General features: G+C 43.5%; 1 protein-coding gene across 1 annotated transcript; it reads right to left on the bottom strand.

Annotated features, from left to right (window-relative positions):
* Nucleotides 1–2,696: 2,696 nt before the first annotated feature.
* LOC119884599 (SLAIN motif-containing protein 1-like) lies at nt 2,697–18,675 on the bottom strand. The gene is made up of 9 exons (XM_038694986.1): nt 18,654–18,675; nt 16,302–16,445; nt 16,026–16,139; nt 14,203–14,352; nt 8,984–9,349; nt 7,917–7,928; nt 7,206–7,355; nt 6,753–7,089; nt 2,697–3,797 (listed from the first exon to the last, which is right to left on the bottom strand). The coding sequence occupies exons 1-9, from the start codon at nt 18,673–18,675 to the stop codon at nt 3,722–3,724; spliced, it is 1,371 nt and encodes a 456-aa protein (XP_038550914.1). The 3' UTR covers nt 2,697–3,721.
* Nucleotides 18,676–23,357: the final 4,682 nt, after the last annotated feature.

Genomic DNA, 23,357 nt, shown 5'->3' with positions numbered 1-23,357 from the left:
ATTCAGGCACTAACTACATTTGTTGGCTTAGATTTGTGTATTCATAAATAATCATGTTAATTGGTTGATTGTCATCCAGGTAACTGGCTGCAGGTAGTGATGTTACGTCTGACTGTCCTTCAACGAACCACTGCTTCGGAGCTTGTATCGTTACATGACTAGTGACGTTAAAATGACGTCTGACGCAAACACACTGGTTCACTCAGGTAGTGAAACACATGAATGCTTTGACAGGTCGCTCCGGGTTTGACAGATTTGAATCTTGGAGGGAAGTATTCTCATAAAACTGAATCCAAACCATGGAGAAACTGTAGGTTATATAGTGGTTGGATTGTTGTTGTTTTGTGTAGAGAATATTTGTCAAAGCTGGTTTTTAAGTTGTTTAAAAGACATTTTAAAAATCACCTGTCACTAAAGACTGTAGAGAAAATTCAGTTATTGAATAAAAAAAAACATTGAAAATAATGCAGTTTCAAATTTCATGTTTTCCACTTTTATTGATTGTTCAGCCAGCATAACTGAACACCAACCACTGATATTTAGAGATTAATTTATTAAGGACAGAATCCACGCAAGAACTTTGACACAACGTCATACCTACATTCACTATGGAATAGGCTACTAGTATACCTTCACTTGAGTAGAATTTTGATGACGTTTTTGGTAATTAAGTATTTAAACTTTTCGTAAAGGGAAAGTGTACTGTATTTAAAGCCAATCACTTGATCATCTTGCATTTAGATGGTGAAGTGGCAGAGTTGTTGCCCTTCAAGTAGTAAGTCTGGGGTTTTGTCAAAGAGAAAACATTTACCATTAATGAGACAGAGCAAGGTATCGCCATCAAGTCTCAGTTATGATTCCTACCTGCTAATTGCTTTGCCTCACCCATTTCTCCTAGTGAATTTTAGGACCAAAATATGAGAAACAGGTCGTAACTACAACACTAAAATTAAGGCTGAAATGAGGATCGCAATTTTTCTCCTGAGCTGTAAAAGCGTAACCAAGGGGTGCAATAAATTTTACTCTGGGTTTGGTATTAACGTATTAGCAGAAATTGCATTTTGTGGTTGTCAGCTTTGTTGCATTAGGCTACATCTTCACCAGCAGATGGTGCTGTGATTTCTGAATGAAGCTCGAGTACTGAACTAATTTCGACACAATTGTGCAACAGAGCCAACCCTGACTCATAACTGAATCACTTAGCAGTGCATGCCATGTTTGTGTTAAACTGGCTTACTAATTTCATTTCGTCATTGCCTTGTTGTAGGGAAATATACATTAAAATTAGGTGAAATTGTAGTTTTCTGTGATTTTTCTAGGGCAACTGCTCAAGTAGGCTATGTATATAAATACATTTTGAAATGCACAAAACTGTCACAGATAGGCCTATAGATGAACGTATACTATTTGAGCATAGAGAGTAGGCTACCAGTAGGCCCAAGTAAAGTGGAGTGAAAATTAGGAAAGCGCCATTTGGCCATCACTAGCTGCAGGTGAATGTTAGACAAAGAAGATTGGACAATTATCAGTACATACTCACTGAACCAGAGCAGCCTATAGGGGGCAATATATATGCTCTGCTGATGTCTTTAAAGACAATAGGTGCGTTCGAGATGACGGCGGCTGACTTTCGCCGACTTGATAGTCTAACGTGAGCTGCAGGTGACTGCAGAGGCGGGGAATAAAAACGGCGCCGTCAAGTCGGACACATTCTACCTGCGTGAGCTTACTGTGAGCTGAGATGCAGCCGGGGAAAAGCAACTGCGGCCGCCGGACTCGGCGCCTTCAGCCGCCTTGCTCCCTCGAGGTTTTAATTTCATGTGACATGGTGACGTTTTGCAGCGCCGGCGAAAGTCGGACACAATTTCTAACCAGCATACCTTATTTTAAGTCCAGCATGCATCACATGAAGTCAAACGCAGCTAATAACATTTGTGAAGTGGAGATCAAAACAACACTGAGTCGCTCCAATAATTGAAATGGTAGCAGCTCATCATCGGCTTTGTATGAAGTCAGGTTTGTTTGATCCATTAGAGATGTTAAGTTCAAAACTCTGTCAGACTCAAGTTTGAACCCAGAACCTTGAAGTCTTGACATCAGCGCATAGCTGACTGAACAAATGACTCAAACTGGCTGAATAGTTTCACTCAAAGCTCGTCAATCTTTCCTCTGGGTGAGGGGTTTTTAAAAGTCACTGAATCAGGATCGGACTCAAAAGCTTTAAACTGCAGGACACCCACTTCAGTTCTAATGGACCTGCTGTTGTCCTGCATTCAGAAACAATCTCAAGAGATGGCAGTATAGCAAAGTGTTAAAATATGTTACAATTGTTTGTGTAGATTATACATATATTTTACTTCAGGTTAAAACTGTTGACATTCAACATATTTATCTATATTATATTTTCAATGTTAAATTGCTCCCTTTTTGTGCAATCAGTCAATATTTCATGCAGTCCATGAACATGACTTAAAATCAAACAGCTATTTGAAATTCTACCACTAGGTGGCAACATTTAAATGTCAACAACCAACCTTTCTGTGATGCCATTACCACAGCATATTGCATCTAATGACAGCATGTTAAATCCAGTTTGCATTATTAAAGAAAGGTATTCAAAATGAAGGCAGTGTATAACTGCATTACTGGTTAAAAGTCACATGTTTATATTCAACAAAGAAAAGGAAAAAGACATCTTTAGTTTGGTGTGTTTTATTAAAATGCTTCACTCATTCAGTCAATCACAGTAACAAAAGTGTTGGGTTTGTGTGAAATGTGCCATGGTCACTGTTAATTAAAAACACAAGTCCAATATTACAAACAAAGGGTGCTACATTATGCCGTGTGGAACTGTGAAATCTCCCCAAAACATTGAATTAACATTGTTTCCCCGAAATCCAGAAGATCAAATGTAAAAGAAGTGCAAACATTAGTAAACAGAACATAAAAATATCAGTAAGTTCAGAGATTTATACAAAGTGCAACAAGAACAGATCTCTTACAGGTCATTAAACAATTTTGAAGTGTTAATATTCACAAAGTTTTGTGACGCCATAGTGAGACAATTTTGTAAACACATTCAGACATTTTCATTTTGGTCAAGATTCCCATTTAAAATTCAACAATATTGCATCAATATATATATGTATGCACACTTAGTAGTTAGCTTTGTACACAGATACTTAAATATCTTGCCTGTAAAAAATCTTACCAAATGTGCCCAAACTAACAGGGACTCACTCAATTTTAGCAGCATCATTGGCGCTTGTTGCCAGAGAGAAAACACCTGATTAGTCAAAAAAACTTTTATTCAAAATAAATATATAAATAAATAAATACATACAGTATTGTGATGCTCTTTTCATAAAAACTGGCAGCCCTCTTTAGCAGGTTAGTATTAATGGTACCCTACAGTCACAATGGTTTATTGCACAAGAGCAACAGGGAATGACTCCCCCTTGGCACGGACCAACAACCCACCTTCCCCGAAGAAATTCTGCATAGAACTGAATGGATGACAGGAGAGATCAGTTCAGCTGTAGTCCCTTTGGGATGACAGTGAACTATTCAATGCAGGATCTCAGATTTAAGGTCAACTTAACAGTTCATTTTTGGTCAAACCCATTCAAATGTCCCCTTGGAAAACCTTTTATGTTGAGGTGTAGCGAGTTACCCCAGCCAGCGGGGTGCCACTGCGCTACTGCGCCAGCTCATCCATTCATCAGTAGCAGCCGTCTCTCCAGTTGCTGTCACGAAGGGCACTGAGGGTGGACAAGCTCTTTGGAGGCGTCAGTAAACTGAGGAAAATAAAAGAATGGCAAAATCATCTTATAAGGCAGAGAAGGGTATATTTACTAAGCCTACTAATTCAGTGGCACTTATCAAGACTACAGATGTAAATAACAGACAGGCTGCTAATTAAGATTAGACACTGGGAAATTTAAGACATGATTTGTAAAAGCAATGGAGTGCAAAACAAATGTGAATATGGAACATTAGTTGGCAGTTCTTAAAATTGTTTTGTTACACTCCTTTGACTAATGACTACTTTAAACATCCTCCCTGGAATTTGATTCCCCCACGTGGGACCTGGTGATGTTCTGATGATGCAGGATAACAAAACTGTCCAATAAGCAAGTTCCCTCTCAGTCATGTTTACTCCTCTTGTTTCAATTGTAAAAAGTCAGTGTGAACTTGAACAGGACAAGAACTAAGATTCAATAATATTATATATTATTATATATATCTTTAATGCTTCTGATGTGTATATTTATGTTCTTTGGTCTCACAAAGAGCTCATGAAGAAATACATGATTATAGCCATTATTAGGATTATTAGACTGCAGATTGACTGCATGCTATGAATGCTGATGTAGAGGACAAAAAGGAGGCGTCTTGTACAGTAATGATTGGGGGCACAGCATTTTTAAACTGCTTTTAACTTATTAGTCATGGAAAATACCCTGCGCTGACATGCATACGTGGTTGCCAAATGATTTGCATAAATAATGTAACAATGTAGTGGTCGACTGATTTTTCAATGGCCGACGCCGATATTCAGATGCAGGGTGGCTGATGGCCGATATACAATGCCGATATCGGTATTAAGAAAAGTTGTTAATTCCATTACTCCATGCAGAGTACAATCAAATATACATGGTTGTCCGAGCCAGTACCATGTTGTTTTAGATAGAATTGTTATTAATTAATGAAATAGAAAAATATATTTGGTTCTGAAGATTTCAGAACGTGACTGGTGTTTAGGGGAGAATAGGGTACAGTTTGTCAGAAGTGACGTCATTCAACGGCATTATTTTCTACACTATAACTGTATATATTTTACTAGGGCTGCAGCTAACGATGATTTTAGTATTCGAAGCTTCGATAGATATTTCAACGATTCATCGATGCGTCATTTAAGAAGTACTTTTGCTTGGTGGCAGCGGCACCCCCCCTCCAATCAGCTGTGCACGTTTATAGTGTGTCATACAGCAAACATCAGAACAACAACTACACAGCTGCTTTACAAACACAAACATCACCCGAGTGCTATCCAAGTTCTACTAAAGGCTCGTGCAGACTTTCAGCGTCAGCCGATGGCTGTGCCGTTCATACAACTTGCCGTCATATGACGGCAGTCTTGAAGTCGTTGTGGCGTTCATACTATGTGACTGATCGGTGACAGGGACACACATACTACAGGAGCTGACAGCAGATGTGTCACCCGATGCTGGTCTCCAAACGACGTTTTGTCAAGAAAACACGTGAAATGTGACACGGGACAGGAGCGATCCTGCACACGAAACAGCTGTTGTTTGTTATTATAAAGATGGCAATTATAAATACAAATATGGGTGAAAGGATGGATTAGCACAAGCTACAGCTACAGAGAGACCTGGAGGAGAGTTAAAAAGGTGCAGCTCCCTGACACCCAGTTATCTCATGACTGTGAGGTTACAACTCACGGCCCAAAAAGGAGAACAACAAACGCACGTGTGCACATTTTCAGCTTCTTGTTTCAGCTTCAGTTCTGCGGCTTACTTTGGCTAGCCTTCAACTCAACAATCAATCATGATTTCAGTTAAATGCTAAAGTTGCTGTTATTGTTACCTTGTCTGTGGTCCGCTGGCAAAACACCGGCTGCTTTTTGTTCAGGTGCCGTCGTGCTATTGCTGAGGCAACATAAGTTTCTTTTTACGATGGACGGACGGTAACATTACAGAGGTTTTGTTTTCTTTAGCTTGAAATAATCCCTTACTTTGGACACTTTCTTCGCTTCCTGAACACATTTCATGAGCAGCAAATGGATTTATTGACAGTTCAGCTGTTTGGTTGGATTGTTTCACGTCACAAGCAAACCGCACCAGAAATCCACTTTTTCAGGTTGTCTCGGTGCAGTGGTTTGGTCCGCACCAGAATTCATTTCACAGCTTCACAGCACACCAGCCCGAAAGAACCATACCGAACCGGGCAAACACACCAGTGCTCGTTTTAACTGAAACCTGAACCCTAGCAGTTCTGTGAAGCTGTATTCAAACTCAACACAAGCATGGCGACATGACTAACAATGGCAATGCTAGCAGGTATAATGTTTACCATGGTCAGCACCTTAGTTTAGCATGTTAGCATGCTAACATTTGCTAATTAGCACTAAACACAGCTGAAGTTGGTGGGAATGTCATTAGTTTTGTAAGTATTTGGTAAAAATAAACGTATTGGACAACGTTTGACCTGATGATGTTGCTGGAAGAAAAGTTAAAGGATCACCAAAGTTAAAATTCATCATGAAGGAGACATTAACATGTATACCATGTGGCCATCTATCCAATATTTGTTGAGACATTTCACAGAAAACCATAAATGTTAACCTCATGGTGGCGCTAGCGGAACGGTCAGGGAGCCATGAATGTATGAACAAAATGATGTGCCAATATATGCGGTTGATGTTGAGATATTTCACAGGATAAGTGCACTGGAATAAAGGTCAGTGGGATTCCAACGCTGACAACAATAGATATATGTATCACATGTCATAGCAATCCATCTTATCCATATTATAGTTGTTGAGATAATTCAGTCTGGACCAAAGTGGTGGACCCATTGACAAGGCCCATACATACAGCCATGTTGCTAGCATGGCTAACAATCTAGGCCTACTGAGAAAGTATTTAATTCTCCAATTGGAACACTTTAAAATATGTATGTAATAATATTATAATAATAATAATAATAATGTCATAAAACGGATTTACCTTCGTGCTGGTTGGGCCACCTTGCTGCGGGGGGTGGAGCTTGTGGTGCCAACAAAGGAGGCGGGGCGAGGCAGGCTGCTGCGGGGAGTGTTTGGGGTGGAAGTGGGCATCCCCCCCCCGCCAGCCGGTTTACTGGGCAGTGGGATGCCACTGCCGACCCCGTTGTTATCCCCGCTGTTGCCGCTGTTCAGAGACTGGAGGCTGTTGGAGGTCTGCATTGAGGGCGAGCCCTTGATGGTGGGACTGACGTAGGCGGTGGCCTTCAATGGTTGCCGCGACAACGAGGCGAAATTCCCGACGCTGTGGACCCTGTTCTGCAGCTGACCTGGGGAGGGGACTGCAGGTGGGCGGGGATAACAGAAAAGAAAGCTAGAATTAGTGAATTGATCCTTCTGCATGTGTTAATTCATAATGAACCAAAACAAAATAAAAACAAGAGAACTGGTATCTTACTGGAGGAGTGCAGTCGAGCCAGCCCACTGGACGAATCAAAACTCTGGCTGTTACGAAGCAAAGAATGGGAAGCACTAGGATTGGTTGGAATGGGCACACTAGGCATGCTGGGAGCTCTGACAAGGTTAGGCATGCTCCTCCGCAGCTTATCTGAGATAGATAGACCCACACAAATGTAAATAAGTTAAAAGATGCACTAGGGCAGATTTTAATGTAAAAATAGACCCGTCTTACTGGCAACACATAAATACAACATACTATTATATATACATTATAATACAGTGTGAGCTGTTGGTTATGCCTATTCTTGTATTACATCCCTTAAGACGGCACATAAAGCTAGTCGTGATCGTCTTCATTGTACAACAGTTTCCAGCCCCCTCAGTCAGATATACACTCCCAACTCTAATCCCATCAAACTCTCTCTCATCTTTGGAACGGAAACGCACGCCTGTCTGAGAGCTTTAACAGCAGTTGTACAAGAGGCTTAGATGGTTATTATTAAGTGGTTAGGACACGGTGTGGGTCAGTCCGGGGCGGCGACACATGACCAGAATCATCAAAAGTACTGAATGAATGGGTTTATCATAGACATTTTCATATTGTGTGAAATCACAGAAAAGTAGGATTGTAATCACTAACAAATATTCAGTGTTTATGGAGGTTAGAAGTATTAAATTGTATTTTAAGAGGAAAACCGTGTCGACTTACTCTCATATTCGGCTGGACGCCATGATGAAGTTTCCCCCAAAACAATACGCCCAACGGCATACACGTATATACAAATACAAACAAATAGTTCACGTACAAAACATATAAAAAACAAACAAACAGATAACTGATTAGTACTATTGACAGCAGTCACATTGGGATATAGTTAGCTAGGTCTATGGTAGCATGTTTCTACAATTTTATGACACTAAAAATTAAAAAGGGACAGCCGAAGACGTCACGAGTTGCAGTATGAGAAGTATAGGATCCATGGTTTTTGGATATTGCTATTGATTTTGACCATTAATGGCTCTATCTGGTGAGTCCCCCAACTTTATGGAAGTTTTTGGCCACTTTAGGGCAGCGGAACAAACTGTAAATACAATGAAAAACATTATGATATTTAGATGAGATATGGATTCCTTTCTACATGCTGGTACCATAAGCTACCTCCTTTAATTAAGGAGCAGTCCAAACATCCTACCTCTAAGGCAAAGGCTAAAAAATGTCCTACAACCATTGTCTTTTATTATTTTGTTGATTATCTATGAAATGTTTGACCTTGTATTACTTAACACATGTACCGGTTGTTCACATTCATATCAATGTTTGAAAATAGTACACACTGACATTTGTTCTACCTCTGACAAACAGTTGTCAAGTTGTCGGTGAACCAAATTTGCTCATTTGGAGTAGTGTTTTTCGCCACCTGATGAATGCAATACTCAGTCTCCTTTTAGCTCTGTTTTGGTCTCCACCATCTGCTGAGGGGAATATCTGGCTCTTCCGCTGCTAAATGCTACACCAGCTAGTTGCTAACATTGGTCATCTGCCATTTGGTGCTGCACAGACAGACTACAGTGGGTGAAAACAGCTGCCTGCAGCGTCTGAGAATGGTGTAATTGAGAGTTCTGAGAGTGAAACAGTAAAGTTGTGGGCTGTAAAATTTGATTTACTGTTCATGTAAGTGCAGCTTAGGTGAAGGTTTCTTTTCACCTCGACTCCAGTAAGACAAACAGAATCTGCACAGAACTGCAAGAGAGAATGTTGAAAATATCTTTTTTCACCTGATCCTGGTCTGAAGCCCTGCTGCTCGGCTGCGCAGGGGCTGCCCACACCCAGTCCCAGTCCCTGGGGCTGATGTTGAAAGGCGAACCCAGCGGAAAGGTACGGAGGAGTTGAGGGGGTGGAAGGAGGGGTGGAGAGGGAACTTGTGCTTCTTCGCCAGTCTCGGATGCTGGAGAAAGTGTGGGAGTGTGGCAGGCGGGTGAGGCGTGGCTGCGGGGGGGGCAGGAGGCCGTAGTCTTCGTCGTCCTCCTCGTCTTCCTCCTCCAGGTCGGGGCCGGCGCTGAGCTGGCTGAGCTGGAAGGTGAAGCTCTGGCTGCGGCGGCTGGCCAGGATGGATGACGTGCTGGCGTAGTCCTGCCTTAGACCTGGGGGAGCAAGATATGAGGACCAGCGTGCAACACACACACACACACACACACACACACACACACACACACACACACACACACAATCATCACCTCCTGGGGTTAATGAAGCTGAAGTACCGATGAGCTCTGAGATCTGGTGACATATGTTAAAATATTAGAGAGGAGGGAACAAGAGAGACAGATGGACATCAGAAGAAATGATTTGGCACACAGTGATACACAGGTGTGTATATATATATATATACACACACACACACACACACACACACACACACACACACACACAATATATACAGCACTTCATTTAATTCATGAAATAATTACTGGGCCTCTGCCTTTTTTCTGTACAGGTTAACGCTTTTTTTTAATACACCTTTTTTCATTTTAAATATATTTTTAAAATATAAATTGGTATTAAATTTGATCAAGGGCACATTATGACTTGACTTGTAAAACAATGTCTTAGTCCCACCTCTGGTTTATAGTCTTTGATTAGATATACTCACTTTATTATTAGGTACACCTGTTCAATTGCTTGTTAGCACAAATAGCTAAATGCATTAAATTGCTGCCACGTGCCAAATTGCAGCAATTTAATGCATTTAGGCATGTAGACGTGGTCAAGACAACATGTTGAAGTTCAAACAGAGCATCAGAATGTGGAAGAAAGGGGAGTTAAGTGACTTTGAACGTGGAATGGTTGTTGGTGCCAGACGGACTGCTGTGAGTATTTCAGAAACTGCTGATCTACTATGATTTTTTACACACAACCATCTCTAGGGTTTACAGAGAATGGTCCGAAACAGCGAAAATATCCAGTGAGAGGCAGGTGTGTGGATGAAAATGCCTTGTTGATGTCAGAGGAGAATGGGCAGACTGGTTGGAGATGAAAGAAAGGCAACAGTAACTCAAATAATAAGCAAAGAATGAACCAATTCACACAGGCTCACCAAAACTGGAGCCTGTATCACAAAGCAAGTTCAACATACCCAGGATATGTTTTCATTATCTGGCTTAACTAATCCTAACAATCGCGATCAGGATAAGCGGTACCACGAAGTTGGTTATCAACTCGGTAAGTCAACCCAGGGTTTCCCCAATTCAGCCAGGAGCGCTTTCACATAAAAGAGGCGGTGTTAGCAGCAGATGACCAATCACAGACATGAACAAGTCTACTGGCAGCAGAGCGTCATATTTTATGAATGAGGATTAAACTGTAACACTACAGAAATGACAGTAACGCGCCTGCAGCTGACACATGCCCTGGTTAAATGACCCCACCCGTGTGATCAGACGTGCATGTCGGCAAGCTGAGAGAAGGTGGAAGAAAGATAAACTCAGAGTGTCATATGAAATCCTACTGCAATATCTCTCTGACCATCAGAGAGCTATAAAATCTGCAAAATCTGATTTTATTTCTAAGCTGGTTGCCAACAACTGTCACAGGCCACAGGTTCTTTTTAATATGTTTAACACCATTACAAATCCTGAAACTCTGCTACTATTACACCTACATTGAAAGTCTTTGATACCGTTGGACCATGTATTTTGTCATTGATAGAATACCTGTCTTGTCTCTGGTCATGTTCTGTCCGCCTTTAAGCCCTTGCTAAAAAAGGAAAATCTTGACCCCTCTGTTCTCTCTGACTTCAGGCCCATCTCTAAACTGTGTTTCTTATCTAAAGTCCTGGAGAAAGTAGTTTTTACCCAGCTGCAAACATTTTTAATTAATAATAATGTTTATGAAAAGTTCCAATCCGGCTTCAAACCCCGTCACAGCACTGAAACGGCACTTTCAGAGTTTTTAATGACTTGATTTTAACTGTTGACTCAGGAGTCTCTGCCGTCCTAGTGCTCTTAGACCTCACTGCTGCCTTTGACACGGTTGACCACTCAATCCTCTTGTCACGGTTGGAAAATTGTGTGGGAATCAAAGGTACTGCACTTAGGTGGTTTCAATCCTATCTAACCGATAGGAGCTTCTCTGTCCACCTCGGTGACTATTCCTCTGAGACAGCCCCATTTACCTGTGGTGTCCCTCAAGGTTCTGTCTTAGGACCCGTCTTATTTTCTTTGTATATGCTGCCCCTGGCCTCCATTTTTGAGAGGTATGAGGTCTCTTTCCACTGTTTTGCAGACGATATTCAAATTTATTTGCCCCTGAATGTAAAAGCAAAGGGCTCAATGCAGCCCCTGCTTGACTGTATGAAGGACATCAAAACGTGGATGAACCTAAATTTCCTCAACCTAAACGGAGACAGATCATAGTGTTTGGACACCCTGAACTGCTTGTTGTAGATTCACTTGGCCCTTTAACTTCAAACAGCCGCTCAACAGTGAGGAGTCTTGGTGTTGTGCGTTTAAATTTGATAAACAGATATCCACCACTGTTAGATCCTGCTTTTTCCAGTTGAGAACTATAGCCAAGGTAAAGACCTATCTCCCTCTAAAGATTTGGAGAGGGCGAGTAATGCCTTCATGACTTCCCGCCTTGACTATTGCAACTCCTTATATGTGGGCTTAGACAAGTCATCGATTCAGCGCCTGCAGTTAGTCCAAAATGCTGCTGCCTGCCTCCTGACAGGAAAGAAGGAGAGGGACCACATCACACCTGTGTTGCGCTCCCTCCACTGGCTTCCTGTTGATTACAGGATTGATTTTAAAATCTTACTTTTAAATGCCTTAATGGATTGGCTCCATTGTACTTAACGGAGCTTCTTCACATTCATACTGCAGCTAGAGTGCTGAGATCCACCATTCTCCTCCTCCTGGATGTACCCAGAAGCAGACTTAAAACCAGAGGCGATCGAGCCTTTAGTGTAGCTGCCCCTAACCTGTGGAACAACCTGCCAGTCCATATCAGAACCGCCCCAACTCTCGAACGTTTTAAATCACTGTTAAAAACGCATCTCTTTTCTTTGGCATATCCTTCAAGTTAAGTCTGTTATTATTCCTGGCAGTTTTAATATCACTATATATATTTATATATCGTATACTGTATATTATGTTTTATTGCTGTACTTTTACTGTGTGAGTAGTGTCTTGTTGTTGTATTTAACCTGTGAAGCACCTTGGCCAACCTTGGTTGCTTTAAGTGTGCTCTCTCACCCCAACCGGTCGAGGCAGATGGCCGCCCACCCTGAGCCATGGTTCTGCTCGAGGTTTCTGCCTCTTAAAAGGAAGTTTTTCCTTGCCTCTGTCGCCTAGTGCTTGCTCTTGGTGGGAACTGTTGGGCTTCTGTAAATAACATCACAGAGTACGGTCTAGACCTGCTCTTTTATGAAAAGCGCTGTGAGATAACTGTTGTTGTGATTTGGTGCTATATAAATAAAATTGAATTGAATTGAATATAAATAAAATTGATATTGACATGCAGGGAGACAGTCTGAATGTCTAAATGAACAGGCGTAGTCTATAATATTGCATTGATTTGATGTGTTCTTATGAGCTGTATGAAAATCTCCTCAGCCTTATTCTTTCAGCTCAGCTGTGTGTCGGCGTTTCCACATTAAAAGACACAGGCCGTTCCACCTCATTTAAAAAAAAACTTGTCGTCTCTTCAAAAATAAGATTAATTTAACACACCCAAAAGTGTTCCAAACATTGTTTTAAATTAACTTCATAAAGCAATGAAACAAACTCCATTCATGCCATAAAATGTGCTCAAATAGTGGCTGAAAGACTGAATCTCAACATTTAGGCGACTGGAAACTCACCGTCCCTCACCCACAAGACTACAGTCTCTGTAGTAGGCCTATAAGAAAGCTATACCAACCTAAAATAGATAGCCTACGTTCATATTAAAATTTAGTATTTCAAAATCCCTACCAAACTGCTCATAATATTCAGCCTCCCATAAGACAAATAAAACTAATTTATTTTAACGGCTGCATCAGGCTGTGTGAAACGGACTGGGAGCAAATGAAAAAATATCAAACACATTTGAAAGCAGTTAGTAGGCTTATCCTGCTGTAGCCTACTGTAAAAACCTGTAGGCAGCAATAGCCTAAGGCTTTTAATCAGTCTCCTATCGCTATAGTCAAGAGTTTCTCCACATCACCGGTACAAACATAAAGCAGCCTATTGGCTAAAACAGTCTGTGGGATTCCCTACAGATGGTGATGTCATTTTCCAAGAGAGCTGATTGGTTAGTAGGCGGCGTTTTCATAGAGTTAATCTCTTATGTGGAACATAACCTGCTCCGGAGCAGGTTAGCCGTTCAGCATAATTTACCATGGCGATCTACCCCGGTAAGAAGTGAACCACCTTCGTGGTACTGAAAACCCAGGGTTAACCCCAAGGTTACCTGGATAAGCTCAAATCCTGCTTCGTGGTACAGGCCTCTGGACAACAGAACATTGAAAAACGTGGCCTGGTCTGATGAGTCTCGATTTCAGCTGCAACATTCAGATGGTAGGTTCAGAATTTGGCGTAAACAACACGAAAGCATGGATCCATCCTGCCTTCTATCAGTGGTTCAGGCTGCTGGTGGTGGTGTAATGGTGTGGGAAATATTTTTTTGGCACACTTTGGGACCCTTGGTACCAACTGAGCATCTTTTAAACGCCACAGCCTACCTGAGTATTGTTGCTGACCATGTCCATCCACCATGTCATTCCCTAGTTTGGGAACCAGTGATCTAAAATAAACAATACAGCCACTGTGCAGCGGGCCACATTCCCTGCAATTTGGAGTTTTAATTATATACTATTTCTCAGAGCAACAGCTGTTCTGGTGACAGAAACACCATCATTAGGCATGTTAAAATCTCAGTGGGCCAAGCCAAACTGCATGTTTTCCTGCCTAGCGTTGTGTGTCTGTTTGAATCTTAAGCCGAATCAATCACTTACTCTCCTCCTGCAGTCGGGCCATGACCTGGACGTCCGTGAGGTCTTGCAGTTTGTATCCCAGAGTGATGGAGTCGTCCTCCACCTCTGAAGCACCGAGGTCGCTATCCATGGATGACTGGGGACTGAGGGCGGAGCACTGGAGGCTGCGGCCTTTAACGGACAGACAACCAGTATGAGAAAACAGTTTTCCTTGATCTCATCTTACCTTTCTAGCTTGTTTATGACACAGTGTTTTACAACTGAGGCAGTTTTGGTAGCTTAGAAAGAAAAAAGAGAAAGAAAAGCACCTTCGAGTCTTCCGAGTGTCCTCTACATAAAGACGAAGGATCCAAACGAATGGATACTTAGCTCTTAGAATTAGAGTCTATTAAACACCAGTGAGGCAGAAATATTATCAGAGAGGTTATAACAACCTCTCCCGGGGTTAATGATATTCTATGACTGCTCTCTAAATTAATCCCTTCCATCAGTTGTATTATTCTTAATTCCTTTTATCACATTTTGCTCTTGCGTCTGCACTCACACCAAGATTTCAAAACCGTTTATTAGCCTTTTTAGGTAACTTTAGAAACCAACATATTTTTTCACTTCACGCTATTGAATGTTCACTTTCCACTGAAGAAATAGTCTATACAGTATTAAAACGCTTTCTAGCACAGTCTTTTGATTATTCTAATCTGGAAGTAGTTTCAGAAAAGACGAGTTGCTGGAAGGAGGAATTAATATTTTGGAGATAATTAACAATTTTTGAGTTAATAAGCATCAGAGTAGTATCTACCATTGAGGACAAAGGACACATCCTCTGTAGCATTTTTGGGACTTTGAGGGGTTTAATGGCCTGAAGGGGACTTTATATTTTTCGACTGCACACATAATACGGTTGTAGGCGGATTATGACATGTTTTAGACTAAATATCTTGTCAATCACTTGCACTCACTGTATTTACAACATTTTGGTCCTAAATCCCTCAGGCTTCACATTCTATTACCTTCAGCTATGGACCAAAAATTTCTGCAGCGCAAGAACTTTGTATGAAGACTAAATATCTTAAAAGTGACTGCTTTGGCCAAACCCCCCCCCCCCCCCAAACTGTCTAAATAACGCTTTGAAACATTTCGACAACAATGCAATGTGATAAAATTTCAAGAAAATAAAATTGAACAGTTATTAAAATGATTCACAGAATTTGTGTGATTTTTAAAAAAATTTACACAGTTTGGTTGGTGGAATTTGGACTAGTTATGGCTCTGACTAACACATCATCATATTGGTGATACACAAATGAGGCAGACAGATGTAAGTGAGTTTATATTTAGAACAACAGACAGAGCATAACTAAAGAGATCCAGAAAGCTAAAGAGTAGGCCCTGCCTTTGCCACGTTGCTGTTTGGGCTATCACGGTCATGGGACTGGGCCTTGGGCAAAAAAAAACAACAAAAAAATACAAAGCCACCAGTGCGCCCCTGTGGCTGTTAGTTTCATCTGCTACGTGTAGCCTCTCTTGTTCCCTGCAGCTTTGCTCTCTGCTGTGTCTGGAACATATTTTTTTTCCATCACAAATAATGCACAACAGGCTGGCACACATTTATTCCCGCAACTGAAACGTAGCTTGAAGCAGCAGTGAAACTGTAACATCGTATTCTCAGGACTTACATGAGAACTGAAATAAAATCTGAAAAGCTTGTGGCTGACCCAGTTTCACACCGAGTGTCTTCACCTGCACATCAATATTCTGATTACTAAAAGCACAGACTATTCAGTTATGTTATGTTCCCTATGGGGCAAGAAAAGCAGGAACAGAGAAGCAGCACTGAGGCTTACTGCGGCTGTGAGGGAAGAACGTGGGAGTCCTCTCAGCTACAGGGGAGAGCTCCTTCCCTACTGGACTCAGCGTCCGATGGAGGACCGGGTGGAGCGGGGAGGATAGGGATGGGGCTGAGGGAGGAAGGGAGGAGGGGTGAAAAGAGAAAGTTTTAGCAGAAATAAAATTTGAGTAATAGTATGAGTAAGTGTCACAGCTGCTGTGGAGGTAAAAGTTTTTGAGGTAAAGACTCAACACACACTAGAAATGTGTGCAAACTTGTGCTGTCTGGTTACCATGTCTTTCAGACGACTGGGTTGTGGCGCAGGGTTTGGCTGAAGGGGAAGGACTGATAGGCGACACTCCGGCCACTCGACTCAGAGGAGGGCCGGGGGATGAGGAGGGGGAGGGGCTGGACAGGGAACTACGCCACCTGGAAACTGAGGAGGGAGTGCAGGAGGAGAGGGGAAACAAGCAGAGGGGATAATAACAAAACCTTCATCATTATCTTCAATACATTTATCCATCCATCCATCCATCCATCCATCCATCGTCAACCGCTTATCCTGCGTACAGGGTCGCGGGGTCAATACATTTATACTTCATTTAAATAGCAACAACTGCAAATCTGTAAAAAGTTGACTGAAAGTTTAAATGCCAGCTGTAGATGACACATTTAACCAGTTGCAGCTTTAGCGTTTCTCTAAAAGGCTGGTTAAAAAAATAAAACTACTAAAATAGCCTCCCCCCCTTTTTTATCTAGAAATGAGATTGAACTGCGCTTGGTACAAACTTGTCTAACATCATGTAGCATTCTTCTTGTTGAGGATTTTTAAGATGTAATTATTTGTTAGTATTAAAAAACAGCAATACAGTGGATAGAAAAAGTCTACACACCCCTGTTAAAATGCCAGGTTCTTATGATGTAAAATAATGAGACAAATATGTGTCATATCATATCAGAACTTTTTCCACCTTTAATGTGACTTATAATGTGAACAATTCAATAGAAAAACAAACTGAAATCTTCGAGGGGGAAAAATGAAAAATAAAAACCTTACAATAACCTGGTTGCATAAGTGTGCACACCCTCTTATAACTGTGGATGTGGCTGTGTTCAGAATTAACCAATCACATTCAAACGCAGGTTAACTAGAAGTCATTACACACCTGCCATCATTTAAAGTGACTCTGATTAATCACAAATAAAGTTCAGCTGTTCTAGTAGGATTTTCCTGATATTTTCGTAGTTGAATCTCCGGTCAAAAGCCGTGCGCAGAGAGCTTTCAAAGCATCAGAGAGATCTCATTGTTGAAAGACACAAGTCAGGAGACGGGTACAAAAGAATTTCCAAAGCATTAGATATACCATATAACACAGTGAAGAGAGTCATCATGAAGTGGAGAAAATATAGCACAACTGTGACTTTACCAAGAACTGGACGTCCCTCCAAAATTGATGAAAAGACGAAAAGAAAACTGATTAGGGAGGCTTCCAAGAGGCCTACAGCAACATTGAAGGAACAGCAGGAATTTCTGGCAAGTACTGGCTGTGTGGTACATGTGGTACATGTGACAACTATCTCCCGTATTCTTCATATGAATGGGCTATGGGGTAGGGTGGCAAGACGGAAGCCTTTTCTTACAAAGAAAAACATCCAAGCATGGCTGAAGTTTGCAAAAACAAACCAAAAGTCCCCCAAAAGCATGTGGGAAAATGTGTTATGGTCTGATGAAACCAAGGTAGAACTTTTTTGCCATAATTCCAAAAGGTATGTTTGGCGCAAAAACAACACTACACATCACCCGAGGAACAACATACCCACAGTGAAGCATGGTGGTGGCAGCATCATGCTTTGGGGCTGTTTTTCTTCAGCTGGAACCGGGGCCTTAGTCAGGGTGGAGGGAATTATGAACAGTTCCAAATACCAGGCAATTTTGGCACAAAACCTTCAGGTGTTGGTAAGAAAGCTGAAGCTGAAGAGGAAGTTCACCTTTCAGCACGACAACGACCTAAAGCACACATCCAAATCCACAAAAGCATGGCTTCACCAGAAGAAGATCAATGTTTTGGAATGGCCCAGCCAGAGCCCAGACCTGACTCCAATTGAACATCTGTGGGGTGATCTGAAGAGGGCTGTGCACAGGCGATGTCCTCGCAATTTGACAGATTTGGAGCGCTTTTGCAAAGAAGAGTGGGCAAATATTGCCACGTCAAGATGTGCCATGCTAATAGACTCCAAAAAGACTGACTGCTGTAATAAAATCAAAAGGTGCTTCAACAAAGTTTTAGTCTAAGGGTGTGCACACTTATGCAACCAGGTTATTTGAGGGTTTTTATTTTTCAATTGAATTGTTCACATTATCGGTCACATTAAGGGTGGAAAAAGTTCTGACATGATTTGTCTTTGTCTCATTATTTTACATCATAAGGAACCTGGCATTTTAACAGGGGTGTGTAGACCTTTTCTCTCCGCTGTATGTAACTGGGAAAAAAAAGAAAATGGAAAAATAAAAACGTCAGGACTCCTGTGAGGGCTCCCCCTGGAGCTCTCTCTGCTGCTTGATGCATCATCATTAGGCTATTTTAAGGTAACAATAGAGATGGTAGCACAGTGGCGACGGTGGCCATGGTATTCTTCTATGTACCGTTGTGCAGCTCGTCTCGCATATTGTCAGAAACTGCCTCTCTCACACCTCCATGCATGTAACAGCATGCCTTTATGCATACAAACCCCAGCAACTGTTTTCTTTTAATATCAATATGCCCCCCCTCCACCCTTTTTTCTTTTCACCCTCTCATTTGTCATTTCTTTTGGTTTAACATTTCATTTTCTTTGATGTCTCACCTTTCATGTCACACTTGAATAAAATAAAGCTAAAAAAAAATACGGCACTGAAAAGCCTCATCGTGCACATGTTGAATGTTCTTACATTTGGAGTGAGGTGAGTGAAGATAAAGAAACTATTTAACAGGGATTTTCTTCAGCTACTGAACGACACAGCTCTAAAAATGCAAACCAAAAGTGGATAGGGGGGGATATCCAAATGCCGTCCCCAGTACAGGACTAACTTGACTCACAATTGAACACAACTCCTAAAATAAAGCTTAACAACAGACCCTTTGTGAATTTAGTTTTTCATCTCAAAGCTCCAAAACCACAAACCGCCTTAACAACAATAATGCAAACTCAGAAATACACACACACACACACACACATCTTTGAAGAGAGAGCAGCAGTGTGCAGCGGTTACCTCACCAGCACTGTGACTGTCACTAACAGCTCTATTCAACAGCTCCACAACAAAGCTGTATTCAACACAACAGAGCTGCTCATACACTGCTGCTGCACCTGGTGCCGATTGTCTCAGACACACACACACACACACACACACACACACACCTCTCAGTAACTATTCATAGACATACAGAAGAAAGTTCAACTGGTTTCAAGTACCCGTGTTATAAATATCTGTGCAATATCCTGAGAACTAAGATGAATACAAATGTGCTGCATTGTGCATCTGTTATTAAAATAATGTGTGTGTTCCAACCTCCAAAAGCCGCAGGAAGAGGATTTCTCTCCATTACCTGTCAATATGAATCTATGTCACTTAGCCATAAAAGGGGAATCGGGGGGTGCATCCCTTTCATGTAAACGGTTGCCGTAGCAACAGCTCTCCATTTCACTGTACTGATAGTCGTGCCGAGCTGGTGGGAGGATTCCTCTCCTCTGCTGCTCGCAGTGATGCACACGCTTCAGCAGAGGACCACTGTAGAGGGTCGGTCCAACACCTCTGATGCAACAAGCTGCACAGCTGGTGCAACTGCAGAGGACGGAGACCAGTCAGAGGTCGTCTACTGTGAGCCTATACATACATATTAAAAAAAAAAGGAGGTCTTAGCAGGCATGGGTTCCTTAGTTAAGTGTAGAAGAACTTGACTTTCCGGCACAGAGCCCAGACCTCGACCCCTTCGGAGTGAAGCGTAAGCCAGACATCATCACCCAACATCAGTCCAGGCAAGATGTACATAAAAAAAAATTGATGAACATTTATTCATTCATTTATTTTAACTATATATTTTTATTTTAACACTGGCCCTATACTTACAAATTTGGGGAAATAAATGAATTTGCTTTCTTGCTGAAAGTTACATAAGAAGACTGATAGCACTCATGCTGTTACGTTCAAGATGAATCTACAGGTGGTGCCTAGTTAGCTTAGCTTTGCTTTAAGCCTGAAAACATGGGGAAACGGCTAGCCTGGCTCAGGCCAAAGGTAACAAAATCTGCCAACCAGCACCCGTAATTCACATGTTGTATATTACAGTGGGTTATGTGACAGACTGTTTTCTGTCTAGGTACAGTGACTTCCTGAAGTCTCCACTGGTTGCGCTAGCCACCTGTAATACCACAACATGTTTTTATGTTTAGTTCCATTTGACACGGGAAGCCGGAATTCCAAGTCGTAAATTTCAACTAAAACGCCCCCTAATGTCAGATTTCCAACTTATTTCCACTGCGCCTCCATCTAGAAAACCAAAACGAGGTTAGAGGGTACACTCTAAACTGGAAGTTCCCCAACAGTGACAGAGCGGAGCAGAGCAGGCGTCAGTCATCATGGCAGTACCTGTGTGGACAACAAATGTCTCGGGTTACGTATGTAACCCTTGTTCCCCGAGAAGGGGAACGAGACACTGCGTCGGTGACGACACTATGGAAACGCCTCTGGGCGTGGCAGGGCTGAACTATGAATGAAACTACTCCAATCCTATTGGTGTAACTAGAACGGTAGTGTGTGACGGCGTAACCGGAGGGGTATATAAGCACGCCGACACATAGGACACATTAGCCCTTTCTATGAAGCAAGGCACTTCAGGCGGGGTGAGGTGTGGCGGACCGACGCAGTGCCTCGTTCCCCTTCTAGGGGAAGAACCTGACGGCACGACTAGGAGGAGAGCGCACGGATGCTGGGTGCAGAAGGAAGGTCCAGACTGTAAAACCGGATAAAACCGTGACGCCCCTGCGAGGAGGGCCCTAGAAGCCGCCATGCCTCAAGTAGAGTGTGCCCTTACGGCCATAGGTGAAGGCAAACCGCGCACCTGATAGGCCAGGGAAATAGTCTGAACGATCCAGTTGCTGATGGTGTGTTTAGAAGCGGGGAGCCCAGCCTTGGGGGACCCGAAACACACCAGCAACTGGTCTGCTTTCCTCCACCGGGAAGATCTCAGAGTGTAAATACTCAGTGCTCTGACAGGGCAGAGCAGATGATGTCTCCCGTCCTCCGCCGTCACATGAGGTGGGGGATGAAACACCTGCAGCACCGTGGACCCTGCCAGTCTGCCCGGAACCTTAGGGACATAACCTGGACAAGGGTACAGGATGGCCCTGCCCCTCCCCGGGGCAAACTCCAGGCATCGGGGAGAAATCGAAAGTGCCTGGAGATCCCCCACCCTCCTCAGAGAGGTGATAGCGAGGAGAAAGGTCATCTTAAGGGTCAGGTGCTTGGCCTCAGCCGACTCCAGGGGTTCGAAGAGGGCCTCAGCCAGCACTTCGAGAACCACTGCCAGGTCCCAGGTGGGAACCCTGGAATGAGTCACGGGTCTCATCCTCCTGGCTCCACGGAGGAAGCGCACGACCAGTGGAAGCCTCCCCAAGGGCCCATCACTCAGAGGGGTGTGGAATGCTGCAATGGCAGCCACATACACTTTGAGCGTGGACGGGGAGAGGCCAGCGGAGAAACGGTGCTGGAGGAACTCCAGTATCACAATTACCAAGCAGGTAACTGGGTCCACCACCCGTTCTCTGCACCAGGTGGTGAACACATTCCACTTTAGGCCGTACATCCTTCTTGTGGACGGGGCTCTGGAGCTGAGCAGCGTCTCGACTGCTCCTGTCGTCAGCCCGCCTCTAGGAACTGCGCCCCCTCAGGGGCCGGACCCATAGCTGCCACAGGGCGGGGTGTGGGTGAAAGATCCAGCCCTCCGCCTGGGACAGCAGGTCTCTCCTTAGAGGGACCTGCCAGGGTGGGCCCTCGAGCAGCGATATTAAATCTGAGAACCACACTCGTGCTGGCCAAAACGGGGCTACTAGTAGTAGACTGACGCTGTCCTGGCGGACCCGCTCCAGAACCCCCGGGAGCAGAGCGACTGGAGGAAACGCATACAGACGCGGCCTCGGCCACGTCTGCACCATGGCATCCAGCCCTAGCGGGGCTGGGGGCAAGAGTAGCTCCGTAGCCGTGCTGTCTGATCTCCGTCACGTTGCCGTAGTCCAGCCGGGGGGACGTAGACAGCCATGCAGAGAAGGGTTTGCTCCACGATCTACACAACTTGTGTAGATCATGGAGCACAACGAGTTGTGTAGATCCGGAAAAAATGGTAAGGGCCGACGTGGGGGTGGCGCTCTGTGTTGCAGAAACCGCTCGCCTAGTTTGCTGCCCACCGACGGCTGCTGCACCGCCTGTGGCCAATCAATGTGCAGCTTGGCCACAGCCCGCGTCACCACTTCTAACAACTCCTCGTATCCTGGCGAGGGCTGATGACGTTCCGTTTCCCCAAAGTCATTCTCCACGCTAAGCAGATCTAGCTCCTCAGAGCCAGATCGTGCAAGCCTCTCCGGACTCACCCCTCGAGTGGGAGAAACCGAGAAACGGGCTCCCGATCGGGGACGAGGGGAGGAGGATTCCGCGGACGAGGACCGGAAAAAGGCCTCAGCTGTTACGGCACCCTCAGCAATCTCGCGTTGCGATCCCCAGGATCGGAGCCGCCACGACGCCTCAGCAACCGCGGGGCCTGTGCCACGGGGGGAGCGCATCCGACCATCCTCTAGAAAAAGAGACGCTCGAGACCTGAGCACCCTCAGGGGCAGGGCCTCGCAATGGTCGCAGGCAGCCCCCTCGAGAGCTGCCTGGGCATGCAACATCCCCAGGCATGACACGCACATCCCATGGGTATCACCTTCCGTGATGAAACGCTGACAGGGAAAGACACACGTCTCGACTTCAGGTAGGATGATGGAGCTTCCAAACATAGCCAGAGTGCCTGCTGAATAGAAAGAAGCTAATGTGCCTATGTGCCGGTGTGCTTAATACCCCTCCAGTCACGCCGTCACACACTACCGTTCTAGTAAACCAATAGGATGGAGTAGTTTCATTCATAGTTCAGCCCTGCCACGGCCATAGGTGTTCCCATAGTGTCAGCACCGACGCAGTCGAGTTCCCTCGAAGTTCAACCTTTCATCTCTTCCCGGAATTAACAGTGGACTATGGTGAAAAAGGGGAAAATAGGGAAAGTGCAAGATGTTAAGGATGCGAGAACACACTATTTTTTGAACTCATTACTACACATAA

The sequence above is a fragment of the Micropterus salmoides genome, unplaced genomic scaffold (genome assembly GCF_014851395.1).
Source record: "Micropterus salmoides isolate LMB-PRFRI ecotype aquatic unplaced genomic scaffold, ASM1485139v1 Ms_hic_scaffold_3578, whole genome shotgun sequence".
In the NCBI taxonomy this organism is placed as follows: domain Eukaryota; kingdom Metazoa; phylum Chordata; class Actinopteri; order Centrarchiformes; family Centrarchidae; genus Micropterus; species Micropterus salmoides.
The sequence above is the reverse complement of the archived record's forward strand: the minus strand, read 5'-3'. Positions and strand labels throughout refer to the sequence as shown.

Excerpts from the sequence above, each read along its gene's own strand:
- LOC119884599 (XM_038694986.1), bottom strand. The coding sequence starts at position 18,675 with ATGCGAGACGAGCTGCACAACG. Across the intron at positions 16,140-16,301 it reads CCAGTCGTCTGAAAGACATG|CCCCATCCCTATCCTCCCCG; the intron begins GTAACCAGACAG and ends TTCCTCCCTCAG. Across the intron at positions 3,798-6,752 it reads GTGGCCCAACCAGCACGAAG|TTTACTGACGCCTCCAAAGA; the intron begins GTAAATCCGTTT and ends TATTTTCCTCAG.